At 31.8% G+C, this 17,119-nt stretch overlaps 1 protein-coding gene across 1 annotated transcript; it reads right to left on the bottom strand.

The window, feature by feature from the left end:
- LOC130612137 (uncharacterized) lies at positions 1-16,768 on the bottom strand. Its single transcript, XM_057433428.1, has 10 exons — positions 15,713-16,768; positions 13,752-13,845; positions 13,253-13,600; positions 11,409-11,747; positions 10,633-10,864; positions 8,540-8,661; positions 4,421-4,573; positions 4,164-4,346; positions 2,943-3,107; positions 1-2,145 (listed from the first exon to the last, which is right to left on the bottom strand). The coding sequence occupies exons 1-10, from the start codon at positions 16,037-16,039 to the stop codon at positions 1,661-1,663; spliced, it is 2,448 nt and encodes an 815-aa protein (XP_057289411.1). The 5' UTR covers positions 16,040-16,768; the 3' UTR covers positions 1-1,660.
- Between the last annotated feature and the right edge of the window lie 351 nt (positions 16,769-17,119).

Here is a 17,119-nt window from a genome sequence, read left to right as displayed (position 1 = left end):
TTATTGTTTTATGACCTTTTTATTATTAATCTTAATCATGATTAACAATTAACAGGATGTTCCATTTAGAAAAAAATAAAAAAAATAATGAGTTGAGTTTGAATTTATAACATCATATATATTTTTTAATTATTGGCGCTCCTTAAAGAGTGCAGTTAAATGCAATTACGATATAATTTGCACTGTAGAAGAAGCGCCAAACTAGAAAAAATAGGTCATTGTGTGATTAAAAACAATAACATTCCTATAAACTAATATATACAATTTACTATACCTACCTAAATATTAAAGCTAAGTCAAATGAATTACTATGTAAGTGCATAAAATTTAAAACAGAAACATTTCTACGTACTCTATATATAATTTTCTATAGCTACATAAATGATCGAAACTAAGTTTTTAAAAATATGTGATGTTTGTGTGCAACACAGGTTAAACGACATTGTCTATGTCTTATTCGAAATAGTCATTCGTAACGTGAAATTTTACATGTGGTTAAAATTTTGATAAATATAATTAAAAAAAAAAAACCTGAAAAAAGAATTATCAGCGAATATAAGGTGCATATAAAATCGGACGGATAAGATACTAAAAAAAATTAAATTTCAAAAACATAAGAAACTAACCAATAGATGGATTACACAAATTTATAATTAAATAAGGAAAATACTTGACGATATGCTTTGGATTAATTAAAATGTCAAACTGAACATTTGGATTGACCTTTTACCAATTTTAACGATATTTTCAGAGTGAAAACAATTTAAGTATTATAACATGGTTGTGCTCTGAAGTAAAAATTATGTAGAAAAGCAGGAAATTCTCGCATTATCTGAAAACATAAACTTCAGTGCGCTAACAACATTGGTTAAAGTAGCCAGAATTTGCTTACGATTAGTTAGCCTTAAACACATTGCCTCTTGCAATTGCTTTCTTAAATAAAATAGGAATGAAACTAGTTTATCCTGTTGCAAAAATTAAAGAGAAATAAGTATTTCCTGCAAGAGATGTTCTAACACACTAAAAATCATCTCATATTGCATTCTTTATGACAAAGAAATTAAAAATAATACAAAACGGGCAACTACATGAGAAGCTCATATTTCAAAAAAAATTAAACCGTTGAGCAGAACTTTTACGTAAGAATATTCATGAAGAGTACTACTTTTTTCAATTATTTTTAAACGAAGAATATCAATAAAAGAATAATATTATATCATAGTAATACAGAATAAAAGGCGTTGAAAAATAATTTGCAGAGTGTATAAACAATATTTTAACATATTTTTAAACAATCCGACATACGAAATTACGTCACACCATATTGTTGAATATTCTTATTGAGTAAATTACCTCAAACTGATTTGTCTTCATTCATCTCGAGCATAATATGGCGCATGTCAACTATTTTTCTTTTTAAATTTTTTAACTATATACACAAAAGAATAATAGAAAACTGCTCAAAATGCTAAAAATGACTAATATTTTTCATAATTACTCTCACGTATAAGTCAGCCTTTAATTCATTGTCACTTGTAGATTATTCAACACCTCATAGCAAGCAGCGACACTTTCTCCAACATTGAGAATATTATAAACAAACATTATGTTAATTGGGATTATTATATGTTGTTCAATTCATTTTGATATCTCATTAGAATTAGCGCACGTAGTACTGGTAAATGCCTGGACCACCTGAAGAGTCATCACAGCGGTTGGTTTCCCAGTTGAAATTTGCTGTATGCGGTATAACCATTAGCACATTTTTGAAACGTGCACTTAAGTCAAGCGCAACTGCATGACCAAACTTACCGTCTTTCCATTCTTCACATCTTTGAGACATTATCGAGTCATCTTCTTCTAACGGGTAAAATCCACCGCATGCGTAAGGTCTCTCGTCAGTCGCACCAGTAAAATAATCCAATACAGATGACGTTGTTGTTGCTATGTCAATTGTTCTGCCATGATCTGTTGGTTTACTACAACGTAATCTCAGTTGCTTGAAATCCACTCTTTGCCTTAATGCTGACAAACCATTCAATGTGAGAACGAAATTTTTCAGGACCACGTTACCGATTTGAGTAATTTCGCCAATTTCATTAGCATGCAATGAATTGTCTAAATGTGTTATTTGTGTCCAGCCACCTACAAAGAAAACAGGATAAAAAATTAAATTAAAAATGATAACAAGTAACGCTGAAGCCATGGCCGAGAAATATTTTTACTACCCACAGACATTTAGCCAAGTTTTTTTAAACGTCTTATTCGAACACAATAGACGAACACAATATTTGGCATTAAAAATAAAATGAGCAAAGGAGAATAGAACTTTATTCATGTGTAATCTGTCACTGCTAAATATCTATGCCGCATAATGCTATTTGTTGCCACATATGGCATAGATCTTGACAATTTTACGACAATTGTACATCGAAAAATGCGCGAAAAATTCCCAATTGAAAATTTGAAAGGTAACTTTTGTCCGTCATTATGTTTTCTAGTTAAAACATTAACTGTGCTTATGAACTACATCCTTTTGAAAGAATTAAACAAATAGGACTATATCTTTAGCGTACTACGCGAGTCCGTCGGAATAAGTTTAAACGAACGTCGTCTCACTTTTGTAGAAGAAAAATCTGCTGTTATTGACTAAAAATGAAGGGTTTTTTTAGAGGAATGCTGTAAAATAATTTTATATTGTTATGGAGGAAGTTTGGTTCTAGTGTGTACTACCTATACACTTGCGTGAAAAAAGTTGTTTAAAACAATCATAGCCCGCTCATTAAAAAATACAATAAATATTTGCAGGCTTATATACAAAAACTTATTTTTCTGAAAATGCTGATGGCAAAAGGTGTCTAAATTGATTTTTTTCTGGAAAGTAGCTCTTTACCCAACCTAAAACCGATTTAGTAAAAGGTAAACGGTTGTGAATACCCTACCTCCATCTGTCACCATGTCACAATACACACTTATCATTTCGCCATTTAATTTAATCCAGTAGTAACCGGACGTTATGTAGGGTCTCTGCCTCCTCAACTGTTCACATGAAGATTCTGTCACTGAGGTAAAATTGAATTTTTTCCGCCATCCAGGAGCAACGTAATCTATAATGTGATGACAACATGTCAAACCGGTATCATAAAGGCACTAAATGCAGAAGACGTGTGTTGTGTTACATCTTTCCTTCTTTGTTTATATTGAGTCAAGCATATGTGTAACTTTGGTCTTATAAAAAGACGGACGTTAGAGTGCAGTTTATTACGTGTTCTAGGCAAGGATGTAGAACCCGCCTTGTTTTTCAGAAAATTAGTTGCAGTGATTTGTAGCAATGCTAATTTGAGGTAATTTTTTATTTTCAAATAGCTATTCTTATTTTTTTCCATAATGAAACATAACCCTTGAAGTATATACTCTTGAAACAAGCATTTTGCCACTTATTAAACAGTTGTAGATTAGCCGACTGCTTTTTTAGGTGAAAAAGGCAAGAATACTCAAAAGTTATTATGTAGTGTAACGAGTACTATTTTTAATTTATGGTATGGATTTAAACAAAAAAAGTAAATCGGTTTAAAGTAACTCGGTTGAGACTTACAGTTTAAATAGATAGAGCTGACAAATTTTTGGGAAGACAAAGACACAACAAATTACGTGTTATTCTTCTTTTAGATTTTAAGGCACAAGAAAGTATATTTGCTTAAGTATATTTTTTGAGTTAATGTTGCGTGCTCCATTTTGTATATATCGTTTCTTATGCAATTATAAACATATTGCCCATTTTTTAACAGATTTAAAAGACAACAGATAAATTAAAATCAGTAGCATAGTCAAAGTGCATTGGTGAAAATCATATTTGGTTATATCTTTAACCAAGCCTTAGTTTTTCAAAAAACCAATTTAATATCCATTTTCTCAGATATTATAAGTTTTAAGAAACGTTGTTGAAAACGCGATACAAGCTCAGATACATAAATAAGTGCCTAATATTAGAAATTTATGTCCATTTATTGATGTTAAGCAAGTATTGCGCTATTTTGATTATGTAATACGGAGCTACAAGAAAGACAGGTCATCTCAATACAATGACTTTAATTTGGGTTAACTCTGCATGATTACAGTGCAATTTGTGTTGAAAATTAGTAAGTTTAAAAAGAACAGTATACCTGATTGATAAAGCTGAAAAATCTGCTGATCAAGCAATAACGCATACCAAATGGCAATGTCGCTTATGTAAATGCTTTTAATATCTGACCGAAGTGACGAAGGACCGATAGTTCTAGTTACTGAATATCCTGTGCATGAAGTTGCTTCGCGAATTCCATTCAGAAATAGTTTTAGACATCTTTCTAAAATAGTAAAGAACTGATAAAGACATGGGAGATGTTCAGTTAATTTATGCTTGATATGATAAAAAACTTACTAGGAAGATCCCAGGAAATCACAACATGCGTCCAAGAAAAGAAGAAAGCCTTTGATTTTGACTTCACAACATTTACTTCATCAGCTGTTCCGCTTACTATCGCTTGTATTTCTGCATAAGTTTCATCGACGGGGTCTAGTACTATTCCAATACCTAAACAAAATTAGTCACAACAGTTGCACTTGCAGAGCTCATTTGGCATTTAAAAAATCAATTTTTTAAAAAAAATTTGACGAAAATGTCACTTTTTTCACTCGATAAGTCAAATTCCCTCAGTCTCGGTTATCTCAATTTTTTCCTGTTTGCTCTACGCTCCTCGTGGTCGCTTTTTTTAATAACACCGTCTCATTCGAAAATATAATTCGAATAAAACTAAAGAAACAAAACAAACTGAATTTTTTTTTTGCGTTGTTCATATGAGTTATGTAAGTTAAGTTTGTGTTAGGTAACAATAACAGCTTATGCAATACATCATAAAGAACAACAAATGATTGGAATTATATAGCATTTCAAAATCAATGTCAAGGTTAGCAGTTTAAATAAAGTTTATTTAACCCTTGCACAAAGACAACTTTAGCTCAAATGTTCTACTTAAGACACAAACCAAGAAAGATAGCTAGCTAGCTTTATAATTTGGTTTTATAGCTTTTGTAATTTCTGATAAGTCTGAATTAGCTAGATAAATGAATTAAAATGTTTAACGACTTTCTCTCGACTTTTGTGATGCAAATAAACAGTGCAGATGAAAATCATCTTTACACATCAAGCGTATTGACTTGAAGTTTTTGTGTAAACGAAACGTCCGAACCTGTTTTTTATTTCTTTGTTACCTATTTTACAGATTGCACAATGTGAACAAAAACAATAAGCGTTGGGAAAAATCTAAACTGCAACATTTGTTGTTAGGAGAGGAACGTCAAATTTGTTATTGTAAAAGTTAAACACCTCCTTTTTGTATGTTTATTTAGTTTCTTTATAATCTAACTCGGAGAGTCAAATATTCGAACTTTGAAAATAATAATTTTGTTTTCCCTGTTTTGTGAATGTGAATTAAGCGAACGGCACGGTAAATTAAAACGGCAAGAGAAAAGCTCCTGAGAAACAATGTTGTCCGTTACGTTATGTTTTGGTTCGATTAAACTAAGTTTTGTTCGATTCACCAGATTCGAAAACAATGAAATGCAGGCTAATAGCCAGAATGGTTTATGAGAGTACACGTAACATTGCTCATTGCTCAAAATTTTTTACTAAGCTCGTATTAGAATTTTTTGATTTTCGTTCTCCAATTTTGCTAGATTTTGTGTCAAACAAAGAAACGGAAAAGTTATAAAAATTATAGAAACACATAAGATAACCTTTGCTGTAAAATGTTAGCTGCTTTTTTGCTCTGAAAACAAATGCATACCTTATCGGTAAAAAAAAGTCGGCCAAAAAATTAGTCAGCAAAAGTAAATATTCGGAAAAAATGTTAGCCACTTGGACAAAATTTAGTCACTTTTTGCCGACAAAATTTTTGAATTTAGTCAGTTTTTGCCATGTAAGTTATTGGATTTAGTCACTGATAAAGAATAATTGCATAAAACTGATGAAAGTTGGAAACAAGGAAGAAAAATCGGAAAAAAAATGGTCGGAAAAAAAGTCTAAAAAAAAGTTAGGTCAGAAAAAAAAAATGTCGTCAAAAAAGTTTGGTCGGTAATAAAAAAGTCGATAAAAATTTTAGTCGGCAAAAAATATTAGTCACCTAGCCAAAATTTAGTCACTTTTTGCCGACTTTCTTTTTACCGATAAGGTATTGTAATTATCTTTTCCCAGAAAAGAAATGTATCTTTTCCAAAGGCCTAATTTTTGCAATGTAATACTGTAATTATTCTAATTTAACGCTGCTTCTAATTAACGCTGACGGACAAAAATTGCCAAAAGTTTGTAATTCATCGCTTCAAATTATTAACGCGGGTCGTATTTTTTTTTAAAAAAAACAAGCAGTGGTTTAGATTAAATGAACATATATATATATTTCGATATATTATGATACTGAGATCAAGCAAAGGGATCATCATTATCGTCTTCGTCCATGTCAAGCTCGTCCTGTGATTTTTCCATACATTTTTGGTAAAGTGCTCCATTGCGGATCTTAATGAGTACAAGATGCAAGGGAACGTGCAACGAAGGGAAACAAGAACAAGAAGAAAAAGCTTTGTAAAACAATTATTTTGAAAAAAAAAAATTCAAAAAAACGTTTCTTATTTTGAGCGGATTAGTTTATTTGCCTTTAATTATTAACGCGGGTTGACCGTGCTCAAAAGTTTGTAATTTATCGCTTCTAATTATTTTCGCGGGGCGGTTAAAATTTATATGGCTAATTATACAGTAACAGCTGTCATTTTTGTTGTGATGAAAGCAAAGTCTGAATTTAGACGGTTAATTAGCCGGTATATATGAGTTTAAAAATAAATATCTTTCACGCGCAGTCGTTTCTTGTTCTTTTTTTGCTTTTTATTGAAGCATAACATGCTGTGGAACTAGGTAGATGACTATTGGAATATCGATATCGAAGAAAAGTACAGAAATTTAAGCAAATCAGATCTCTACCGTATAATTAACCGCACAAGCAGCTCATTTTACTGCATGTATCGCATAATTATCCTGTAATGGCTAACTAAAGTTAAAGGTAATTATCAGTTCACCCTGACAGGTCAAGTTATGTTTAAAAAGTATCTAGTAGCATTTTTTCACTGATGTATAATATAAATTATAATCTGCATGCAAAAACTAGATTTTAATTTTAAGATCAAATTAAGCCTTCACTGAAAATTAAAGTTTGTAATAGGCTGGTTGGTCTACGGCTTATCGCATGTTTATTTTGCCTGTCGATTTGTGCAAAAGATCTTGGGAATATATACAACACCACATTACAATATTCTGAAATTGCTCAGAATTGTAGAAATGTTCTGCAGACCATGTCTCAAAGGGTGTTCTATTGGAATAGCCTTCAACCCATAAAACAACGGTTGACTATCCCAGATATCTTTAGATTTTCGCCCATGATATATCTCCCTGTCATCCTTTTACAGGTGTCCTTGGCACAAAATAACAATTCGGCTACCAGTTTAAATAAAACATGCATATTATTATTGAGCTCACTGCTCAGTGACTAAACAGTAGGGTTCTACAATTTAGCCACTCTGTTTAATTTTTCCTCTGTAAAACAAGCACCAAGCATTAGTTATGCTACCTAAATTGCAAAGTCAACCTTTTGTTGTCTTAATGAATTTCTTATCTTCAATGCTTTAAGTGTTTTCTCAATGCTGTATATATTTTATTGACATAAACTAGCTCTTATGCAGGGATATTGTGTTATTAAAACATGCTTTTACTGGTACAACTTTTAACTTTTATTAGAAACCTTATTTACTTAAAAAAATGATGTAACTTTTATATTACATTATATTTCAGTCTTGCGTTTGTAAAAAGTAATAAACACGATTTTTAATAATTAGTCTAGCATCACCTGTTGCAAATGCTAGGCAAGCGAGGCTTAAGTTTTTATTGGTTTGCAATGCGTTGATGATTAGAAATAGGCTTTGTGTATCCTCAGTAACAAAAAGTTTCATAAAGACATCTCCTAAAGACTATATTTTGTGTTTCGTTTACATTTTTAATTAGCTAAAACAAATCATGCGATTACGCAAAGCGAATTGATTAGGTGGTAATTGTATTTTGTTGTATCATGTGTTAATTTAAATTTAGCGTGACCGGTTTTAAATCCACCGGGAATGTAATTCCTTTATTCTTTAAATTAATTCATGGAAAATATCACTGGAAATTAAACAATGCTATTGTTGCTGTCTATTTCGTTTAAAACGTCCTTTTTTGGTTTCTCTAATGAAATTAACAACAAGCCGTTTTGTGATTAAAATTGAAAAAGGTATTGTCAGTGGGTTTAACTAGCTAGTTATTTGGTAATTTTCTTTTCTTGTAAGTTAAGTGAGTTTCTTTGTGCGTATGTTCTTGTGAACAAATTCTAACATACAAAACGAACGAACGAACAAACGAACGAATGCTCCAAATCAAGGAAACTTTATGTACCAACGTAGTGGTGAATAATATCGAGATACATACCGGCTTGATTGAAAGTACAAATGATCGATTTTCTTTCATTAAATGTTTGTTGCGTAGCCCTGAACCACAAGGACAACGTGAAATATGTTGGGCGGCTTTCAAGGCGTGATTTAAACGGAAATCTAAAGAGATGGAAAAGTAAATATACATTTTCTATGTCATGAGAGAAAATAAGGGGAAAAAACACTATAATATTAAGGGTCGTCTGTCTTTGGTCGCAAAATGATACCGCAGAATCAGGTTGCTTAGATCTTGTCGCGAAGTCATTGAGAAAGCGGGGGCTCAATTTATTTAATTTTATTATATTTTATCATTTTATTGTGTTGCATTAAATACTTAAAAACAAATGGTCAAGGTTGTTGAAAAGATTAATACGAATTAAAAAACAAAAATCAATAATTTAAAGTAGTAAAATTTGAGTACTCTATTTTGAATATGACCCCTCGTACTCCTTGTAATCCGTTCTCGTAACAAGTTCTACTTGAAATCTTAGCAACGACAGCATGCTTGTGGATGATCTAATGACGTTGTGGCTATTTTGAATTTTATTTTATGTTTTTCCATACTTAAGATAAACGTATTGTCACATTTTTTGCACATAAATCTTAAAAAAATTAATTTTAAAGTAGTGGGTTTGCTACCTCTGCTTGAAAGGCAAAAGTATCCAAGTACAGTTGACTACAAGTACATTTTCAAAATATCTTTATGATAAATGCAGTTAGGTAGCTACATTTTTTTCTGCAATATAAATTATTATTTCCCCAAATTAATTTTGTAACAATAAGCTTCAAGATGTGCTTATATTTAAATTGATAACCAAAATGGCAGTGTGATTGTTTAGCTAGACGGTATAATGACTGGCTGTTTCCTGTGTTGTTATATGAACCAAAATATCAATAACGTTAAAAAGCTACACCTAACGTGTTGTTCGACATGGTTTATCTGTATTTAGCCTGTACTAAGCCCTCATCCTGTTTTGCACAATGTAATTGATGGGTGTCTGTTTGAACGGAATGGAGTAATGACGGGCTGTTGCCTGTGTTTTCATTTAATCCATCGTTTGATGTACGACATGGTTTATCTTTAATAAGTGCTCATCCTGATGTCTCTTACGATTAATTTTTGAAATTTCTTAGGAACTTATTTTGCGAAACAACCAAAAAGCCGTTTGACTGTAGGCTATAGCAACGTCATAGCTTGCGCGCTTCATTAAGTTTGCGACATACCATATACCTGTTTCTGAGTTTCTAAAAGGATCGCAATGTTTAAAGGAAACGAAAGTTTTATGATAAGAATGCTACAACCAGATCTAATAATTCAATTTAAGAAAGCCTATTTTACCATATGCAATGAGTGATCAATACAATCCCTTCAGCTTCAGCGCCTTTTATAAAAGAGTCAAATTTGTAATAAGGTTGTAAATGTTTGGTGATGTAAATAAAAAAAAACATATTTATTTACATCTTTTTTTTAAGATTGGTTTCAATCTGGCGTTAAATTGCTCTGATGTGTGACCTCAGGTTAATCATAATGAGTATTTAGCGCAAGTACGTTTCAGTTACAAATAAAATTAACGCGGAATTTGTTATTTTTGTTAAAAAGAATATGTATCGGAGGAAATCATTCATGGATAACAAATTAAAAAAAGGTTGAAAAAACAAAACAAAAACAAACAGAAAGCAGCCAAGTTTTTAGGTAAATGAATTTTTTTTGTTAAGTAAGCAACTTTACTTTCTTCTGCAAGAATTAATATGTAATTTTTTTGAGGATAATATCATTTGTCTGTTGTTTTAAAATTCATGTTTGTAAAAATGACTTTGGCACACATACGTTCAATTTGTTTATACATAATATGTTCACGCTACCTCGTGTTAAAATATCATAAAAATTTGATATTGAAAAGCGCGCTAATAGGACTGGGGACAAGTGCGCTCTGACGTTTTTATTGGTCGGTAAAAAATTAACTTCAATTAACACCTGCTAAACACTAATTAACGCCAGGTTGAAAATAAGCTTTACTTTAACAAACATTCTAACTTAAAGCAATTTTCAACTCATTAATTTTAAGAGACATTACAAGTAAAGAATCATACTGAAGAACTGTGTTCTCGAAATTTCCAAACTGAACGTCTTCTCCGTCTCCTTTTTGCAGAACGTAACCTTTCCCAAACTGATCTAAAGCGATATTGTTATCCACCATATTTAAGAATATTTCGGTATCACCATTAATATCCATTCCTCTACCGTACTGTGTTGTCATGCTTGAGTGATTAAGGGTTTTTAAAGGAATGTGAATATTTGGACGTGGTACATATTCTCCATAATCTAAAAAGAAAAATTGTGTTGTGAGTGTTTTATTTTGAACCTGTATCAAGACGGAGTACTGTTTTATATGTGCATTATTCGTGAATATTTTACAATAATCAAATGACAAAAACATTCTTTGATGTTTTAACAACATTAGTGTAATTGCTATATGCAAGCATAAATGCAAACCTATGCATAATATTATGGAAAAATGTATCTCAAATTTTCCCCTTCCTTTCTCCCCCATTTTTGAACATTGGAGACCCAGGGACACCGTAACAGTATTTTACTATTTAGATAAAGGTGAGGAGGTCTGTAAAATGTCGATGTGTGAAGTTTTATTAAAAGAAGTCATTTAACTCGATCTATATGCACACAATTATGGATTCCAAGTGGTTGATATTTAAATCTCTTTGCATTGTTTCAGGTGTTGAAATATAACAATAAGTACTCAGATGGCAATACAAGCATGCGGTTATCTTTTTCTACAAACTTTCCCTATAGAAAGTCTGCATTGTTAAAAGCAACAATCATATAAAAGAAAAACAACGTTAAAACATACTCGAATGTACTTCATGGTTTGGTGTTACGCAAAAAATAAGATGATGAACATCAAAATGAATGCAGGGACCTTGATATATCATAATCCATCTGTTCTCATTGCCATACCATTCGTATATTTTCTGATCTTCGTGTAACGAATAAATAATATCGTTAAATGCAACTTTAAACTCAATAGAAGATCCTGGATTTGTTGTTAGCATTTCCCATTTATTTACAGTAGGAGAAGGAGTAGTCTCGTGTCTCATGATGCATTTGCAATCCTTACCAATTGCATACCAATACTTGCCATATTCCTGAACTCTAGAGATCGCGCCCATAGCTACTTTTGTCAAGGAACCTAATAAAGAACAGTAATAAAATTATCAGAAATATACAATTGCATTGGGTCAATTTCATTTGCTTTGCACATAGACTTTTTACTTCTAATCTATGTATTTGAACACCATAGACAGACTTCTAATTGGATTTGTGAAACAAGTCAGATAGATTAGAGATTTAAAGGTGAGACAAACAGCTGTGGCACATGATTTTAAATATCAAATCGGTTGATTTAAAGTTTGCTGTGTTTTACAATGCTACAATACTGGCAGAGATACTACAATGCTACAATACTGGCAGAGATACTACAATACTACAATACTGGCAAGTGATAGTTTTGCGGTCAATAAATGTTTTTCAGTTGACTATTAACAATGTATTGAAATTGCAAAAGAGTGTGGACTGGAAGTTTTTATGGCTACCACTGCGCTATTCCCTCTTCTGTTTAGACTTAAATAACTTTCTCTTTATGCTGTAAGTAATAAATTACAAGAAAAAAGCGGATCAACATAGCAAAACATAGCAAAAAAGCATAATATCACGACGAACTGATTTTTTTTATTTTCCGCTTCTAAACTACTACGAATAAATTCGTAAGTAAAGATAATACAATACTTGCTACATTACATGTTCGTTTGTTATTATAATTTTATCACAACAAAATTTACGCTTGGAAGAACGAAATTACAAAGGAAAAAAATACAAAAAAGTTTTCTTGGTCATGACAAATAAGGTGTGAAAATTCCGTTAACATGCGAGTAAGAAGGAACATACTTATTTGTTGTTGGCAAAAGAAGAAGTCATTGCTACGTCATTGTGTTAATTATGCATAATTAGATCGATAAGAAATAATTTTTTAAATTAATCGACAATTCTGTAACGCCGAAAGTTGACATGTTCATTTTTATTTGATGTAGCTGATCCATATACAGCTTGTCTTTTGTAGTGCTGCCATTTTTAGCTCAACTCACCCGTTTTAAAATCGACGGGTTAATGACCGCATAAAAAATGCTTCAAACCGTAATACCTCTACTATCATTCGTTAAAACACATGATGCTATAAATTTTCTTGATTAAAATTTCAAGTTTACTCAAGGAGTCAGCAATGGGAAACAAATTTCTCAAATTTATTTGTGGTGTATTGCAGGTCATTGCTGATCTCATCAATTTTCAAATTGCCGATCTTTTCATTGTTCTCCTGCCAAGGTGAAATTTCTCACATTCATCTCGACTAGTATAAGATTAAATGAAAAAAAGAAGTGGCACACAATGTAAAAATTAATCTCACTTTTGCTTTTGTAACGGAAATAAAACTTCTCACAAGAGAATAAAAGAGTTTAATCTAGCAAAGGTAATCGAAAACAAACCGATGGGGATGGTAAAAAGTACGTATTATACATAATTTGCTTGTCTGTAACTTGTAAATCTAGCTGACATCGATTCTAATAAGTTTAACTAAAATCACAGCATAACATTTTTGTTGTTATTTTTTAGAAAAAATGTTTTAGAACAACGTAGACTTACCATCACTTATTGGTTTTAAGTAAAGTTCGAAAGTTGTTAAATGAATAACGAGAATATGTTCATCGGTATAATCAAACGATGCTCCAGAAAGATTCTCTGTATTCCAACCAGATGACCACGTATGAATTACGCCACCAAAGCCGCGTGCATGAATCTTGTTGTCTTTGCTATACTTTATATCTTGTACATCATGGTTTGTAACAACCACATAGGTACCATTGGATGGATGAGTTGCAGGAGAAGCCACAATTCTACCTTCTTGGTCAACACCAAAAAAAGTAAGCTCATAATTGTTGATTGCAATGAAAGTAACCCAAGCTGGTGAATGCGGTATCATTTTTCCATGCACTAAAATTTTAAATATAAACATTTAAAAAGTATGATTTTCTTTTTTTTTTCTTTTGATCTCTGTGTCTTTTTTATTCGTTTATATATGTTTGTTTGCAAGTGTTAAATTGTATATATAGAAATAAGGAAAAATAGAATTGTAAGCACATACATTTCCTGCAAATACACGGGGATCGATAAAATTCTGCGGACCAGCAAGAGCATGGGTAACACGAGTCTTTTTCATTGCATAAATCCCGAACAATCTAAAAAACAGGTGATAGCTATACGTAAGGAAATTACAGGCTTGTTATATCGCTCGCTTTCAAACATCCATAATGATTTTTATTACCGGGTGTAATCATGCCTACGGAATGCGAATACAACATTCTGGATGTCAGTATTATTAAGTAGAATTTACTGTCTCGACTTACAATCTTATCCAGCACTGTTAGGTGGCAAACCACAAATTACCAAGATGTAGCCACTAAGGGTATTATTGGTACGTCTTGTTCAAATCTTAAACATGCCATGTCTTGATCAATCTCATTCTCAAGCAAAAGCTATCCTAATCAAGCCTTTTTGAAAGACATTTCAGTAGCAGGTTGCCTTGTATTTCAAGAATGTCAAAATTAATTTTCCAACACTCAACTGCCTTTGAGATGTTTGAATAAATCCTGCGGCACGTCAAAGGAAAATAATCTGAGCAATGTGTCTATAAATGCACTGTGCGGTTTCTTTCCTAGTTAGAGACGTTTATCAAAAATTGGAACACGAGACATCTGCAAAGGTGTTGGTTTGAGTAGTTCAGGAAAGCGTGGCAAATTGAAAAAACTCACCAAAAATTGATTACGAAAAATTAACCTTCCACCAGGATTAAATGAAACGAGACGCAAAAAAACAAAACAAATATGGATAATTTCAAAACTGCAAGAATTGTTAAACCGGCAAAAAAACTGGCAACAAGAATCTAACGAAATGCTGAGATTTAGAAAAATAATTATTAACACTTTTAACAAGCTTTGATCAGTAATGTTTCTACATTTTAACTGTAACAAAAATCGGATGTTTTACACAGAATATCAAAATGGTTTTGTTGAGTCCGAACAACATTTTTTAGGCTTTTTGTGCTAACCTGCACATGCAAAATAAAGAATTAATAACGTTTTTATTTTCGTAGATGACCCCGTTTATGTTGTCAAAACACAGCAGCGCGATATAATAAGCTATGACTTTCTTTTTAGGACTATTAATACTTAAGTGCAAAATTGAAGTGGCCATTCAGATGCTATTTAACAAATATCGATTGAATAAGTAACAAAACATAAATAAATAATATTTTTCTTGAATTGCGGATAGTTTTGACTTACTTATAAATAAATAAATAAATCAGCATCCATTGATTTGTATGTTTTTGTTGTCTAGGTAACAAGCCTAATGTTTTTCATTATTAGGGATAGTTGCTAGAATGCAAGGAAATAAATCTAACATCTTTGTATAGTTTATAGGATACTATCCTAAAAATTAAACGGTAAACTTAAAGGCTTCTACAATTGAAAATTTCTAAATCATCACTGCAGCAACTACTTCCACTCGCCATATTTTCTCGCGAAATCTTTCCCTAAGTTTTTTCAAAAATAAATCAATTAATTTAAAGTTATTTTAATTTCACGTGATCCGGCCTGGACTAGAACTATTACGAAGACGTATCCCATAATTTATGTCATAGGCGTACAATAGGTTTAAGGAGAGGGTTTGAAATGAGTTAATACAAGAAGTAATTTAATTTACTCTTGTGTTACGCTGTAAAAGAATATAGTTTGACAAACGAAAATCTACATTTACAAGAAATACCTTCATAGGGAGAGATTTTTGGGCGACAAGTTTCATCTTCAAAATGGAAAAAACCTTTTTTCATAAAAAAACGAGTAAGCGGGTGATGTGAAGATATATTTAACATCCAATATTTTAAATTATAATACTATTGAGTGTAAAACAGAGTTGACCAGTAGAATGCCTATGTCGCCACCCTGCTATAACTAGCTAGGTAAAAGAAAGTATAATTTTTTTAACTAACAGAAATCAATAAAGAAAACCATTATTACAGAAGATAAGCTACAAAAATCCGCTTACCGTATCGTAGTAACGAAAGTATCTTTCAGAAACAAAATCTGTTTCGTTTCTTGTATCCCGATCCTCTGGCAGCAATTCACAACGTTTTGTTCTCTCACGTTCATAATTTACAGACAAGCATCCATGCGTTGCTAAACAATGGTTGCAGCAATCTTCCTCCAGTGGCACACCAGTTATCGTTTTTATTGGCGCGATATTTAATTTCGTATCCTTGTATTTAAACACCATATGAAAGACTGCTGATCTGGCTCTTGTTTGTCTCAACAAATGACTTGCTGATACATGGATGCACGTAAATAACAAATAAAAATAGCGGAGTGAAAACATCTTGACGTACAAAGATTGTTGTCAGATTAAACTTGCTGAAGCTTTTAAATAGTTTGAAAATTTTTTAACCTTATTAATGAGAATTTCACCATTCATAATTAACATAAGAATAGCTGTATTCTCATAGGATACATACCCCAGGCAACAAAAAGAAAAGAAAAATAAATAAATTTATAAACAGCAAATAGCAAATGAAATAGACGCTTGAAACCATTCAATTATCTGCGATTCTTTTAACCTCAAGTAATAGGTCAGTTATTGAGCGATTACTGTGCAGGGGCGGGATTTTACGTGAGTTAAAGTAATCTAGTAAATTGATGACGTCGTCGATAGGTTTTTCAACTAAGATTTATTTTTACATGATCGTATTCTTTTGATTAAATGGAAACAAGTTGATCAATTGAGACATAGATTGATTGATTTGTTGTCGTTTTTGTCCGTTTACTTAGTTTGTTGTTCGTCTTGTTCAGAAAGTAAAGATAAGCAAATATTCAAATATTAGAAGCTCGTAGAAATTGAAATAAGGAAAAGACACGAAAAGACTGGTGTTGGAAAAGAAACCTGTGTCATTTTTTGCTGCTACACGATTTTATTTTTTACCAATTTCGACGAAATAGTTCAACAGACATTTTTCTAACTCTAATCAAGCCCAGGGCGTCTGGCTATGTATCAATCATTTTTTATACCTAACTGCTATTATATCTATTTTGTCTTTAGTTTTAACTAGGTTTCTTAGTGTTTATCAGTTGTTCTGTCTTCTAATTAATTTTGTTTGAACATTCAAGCATGAATTATTGAAGATATAGCTAGCCACAAAATCTGAACCGTATACAAAAGTTTTGAAGGACAAGTTGAGGATACCTACTCCCAAGTATAGCTAGCTAGCACGATGAAGAAAACGTTTTTTATAAAAAAATTGTACTTAACTTTTCGGTGTGATTTAAATTTACGTGCTTAGTAATTCTTATGGATATACCTGTCATTTTTCACCAAGAGTAACCAACAAAGAGTGTTTAAAGCTTCTGTCTTAGTGGATAATGACCCTATGTGGGGCGGGATATAACCCACAGTTTATTGGAC

The sequence above is a fragment of the Hydractinia symbiolongicarpus genome, chromosome 10 (assembly GCF_029227915.1).
Source record: "Hydractinia symbiolongicarpus strain clone_291-10 chromosome 10, HSymV2.1, whole genome shotgun sequence".
Taxonomy (NCBI): domain Eukaryota; kingdom Metazoa; phylum Cnidaria; class Hydrozoa; order Anthoathecata; family Hydractiniidae; genus Hydractinia; species Hydractinia symbiolongicarpus.
The sequence above is the reverse complement of the archived record's forward strand: the minus strand, read 5'-3'. Positions and strand labels throughout refer to the sequence as shown.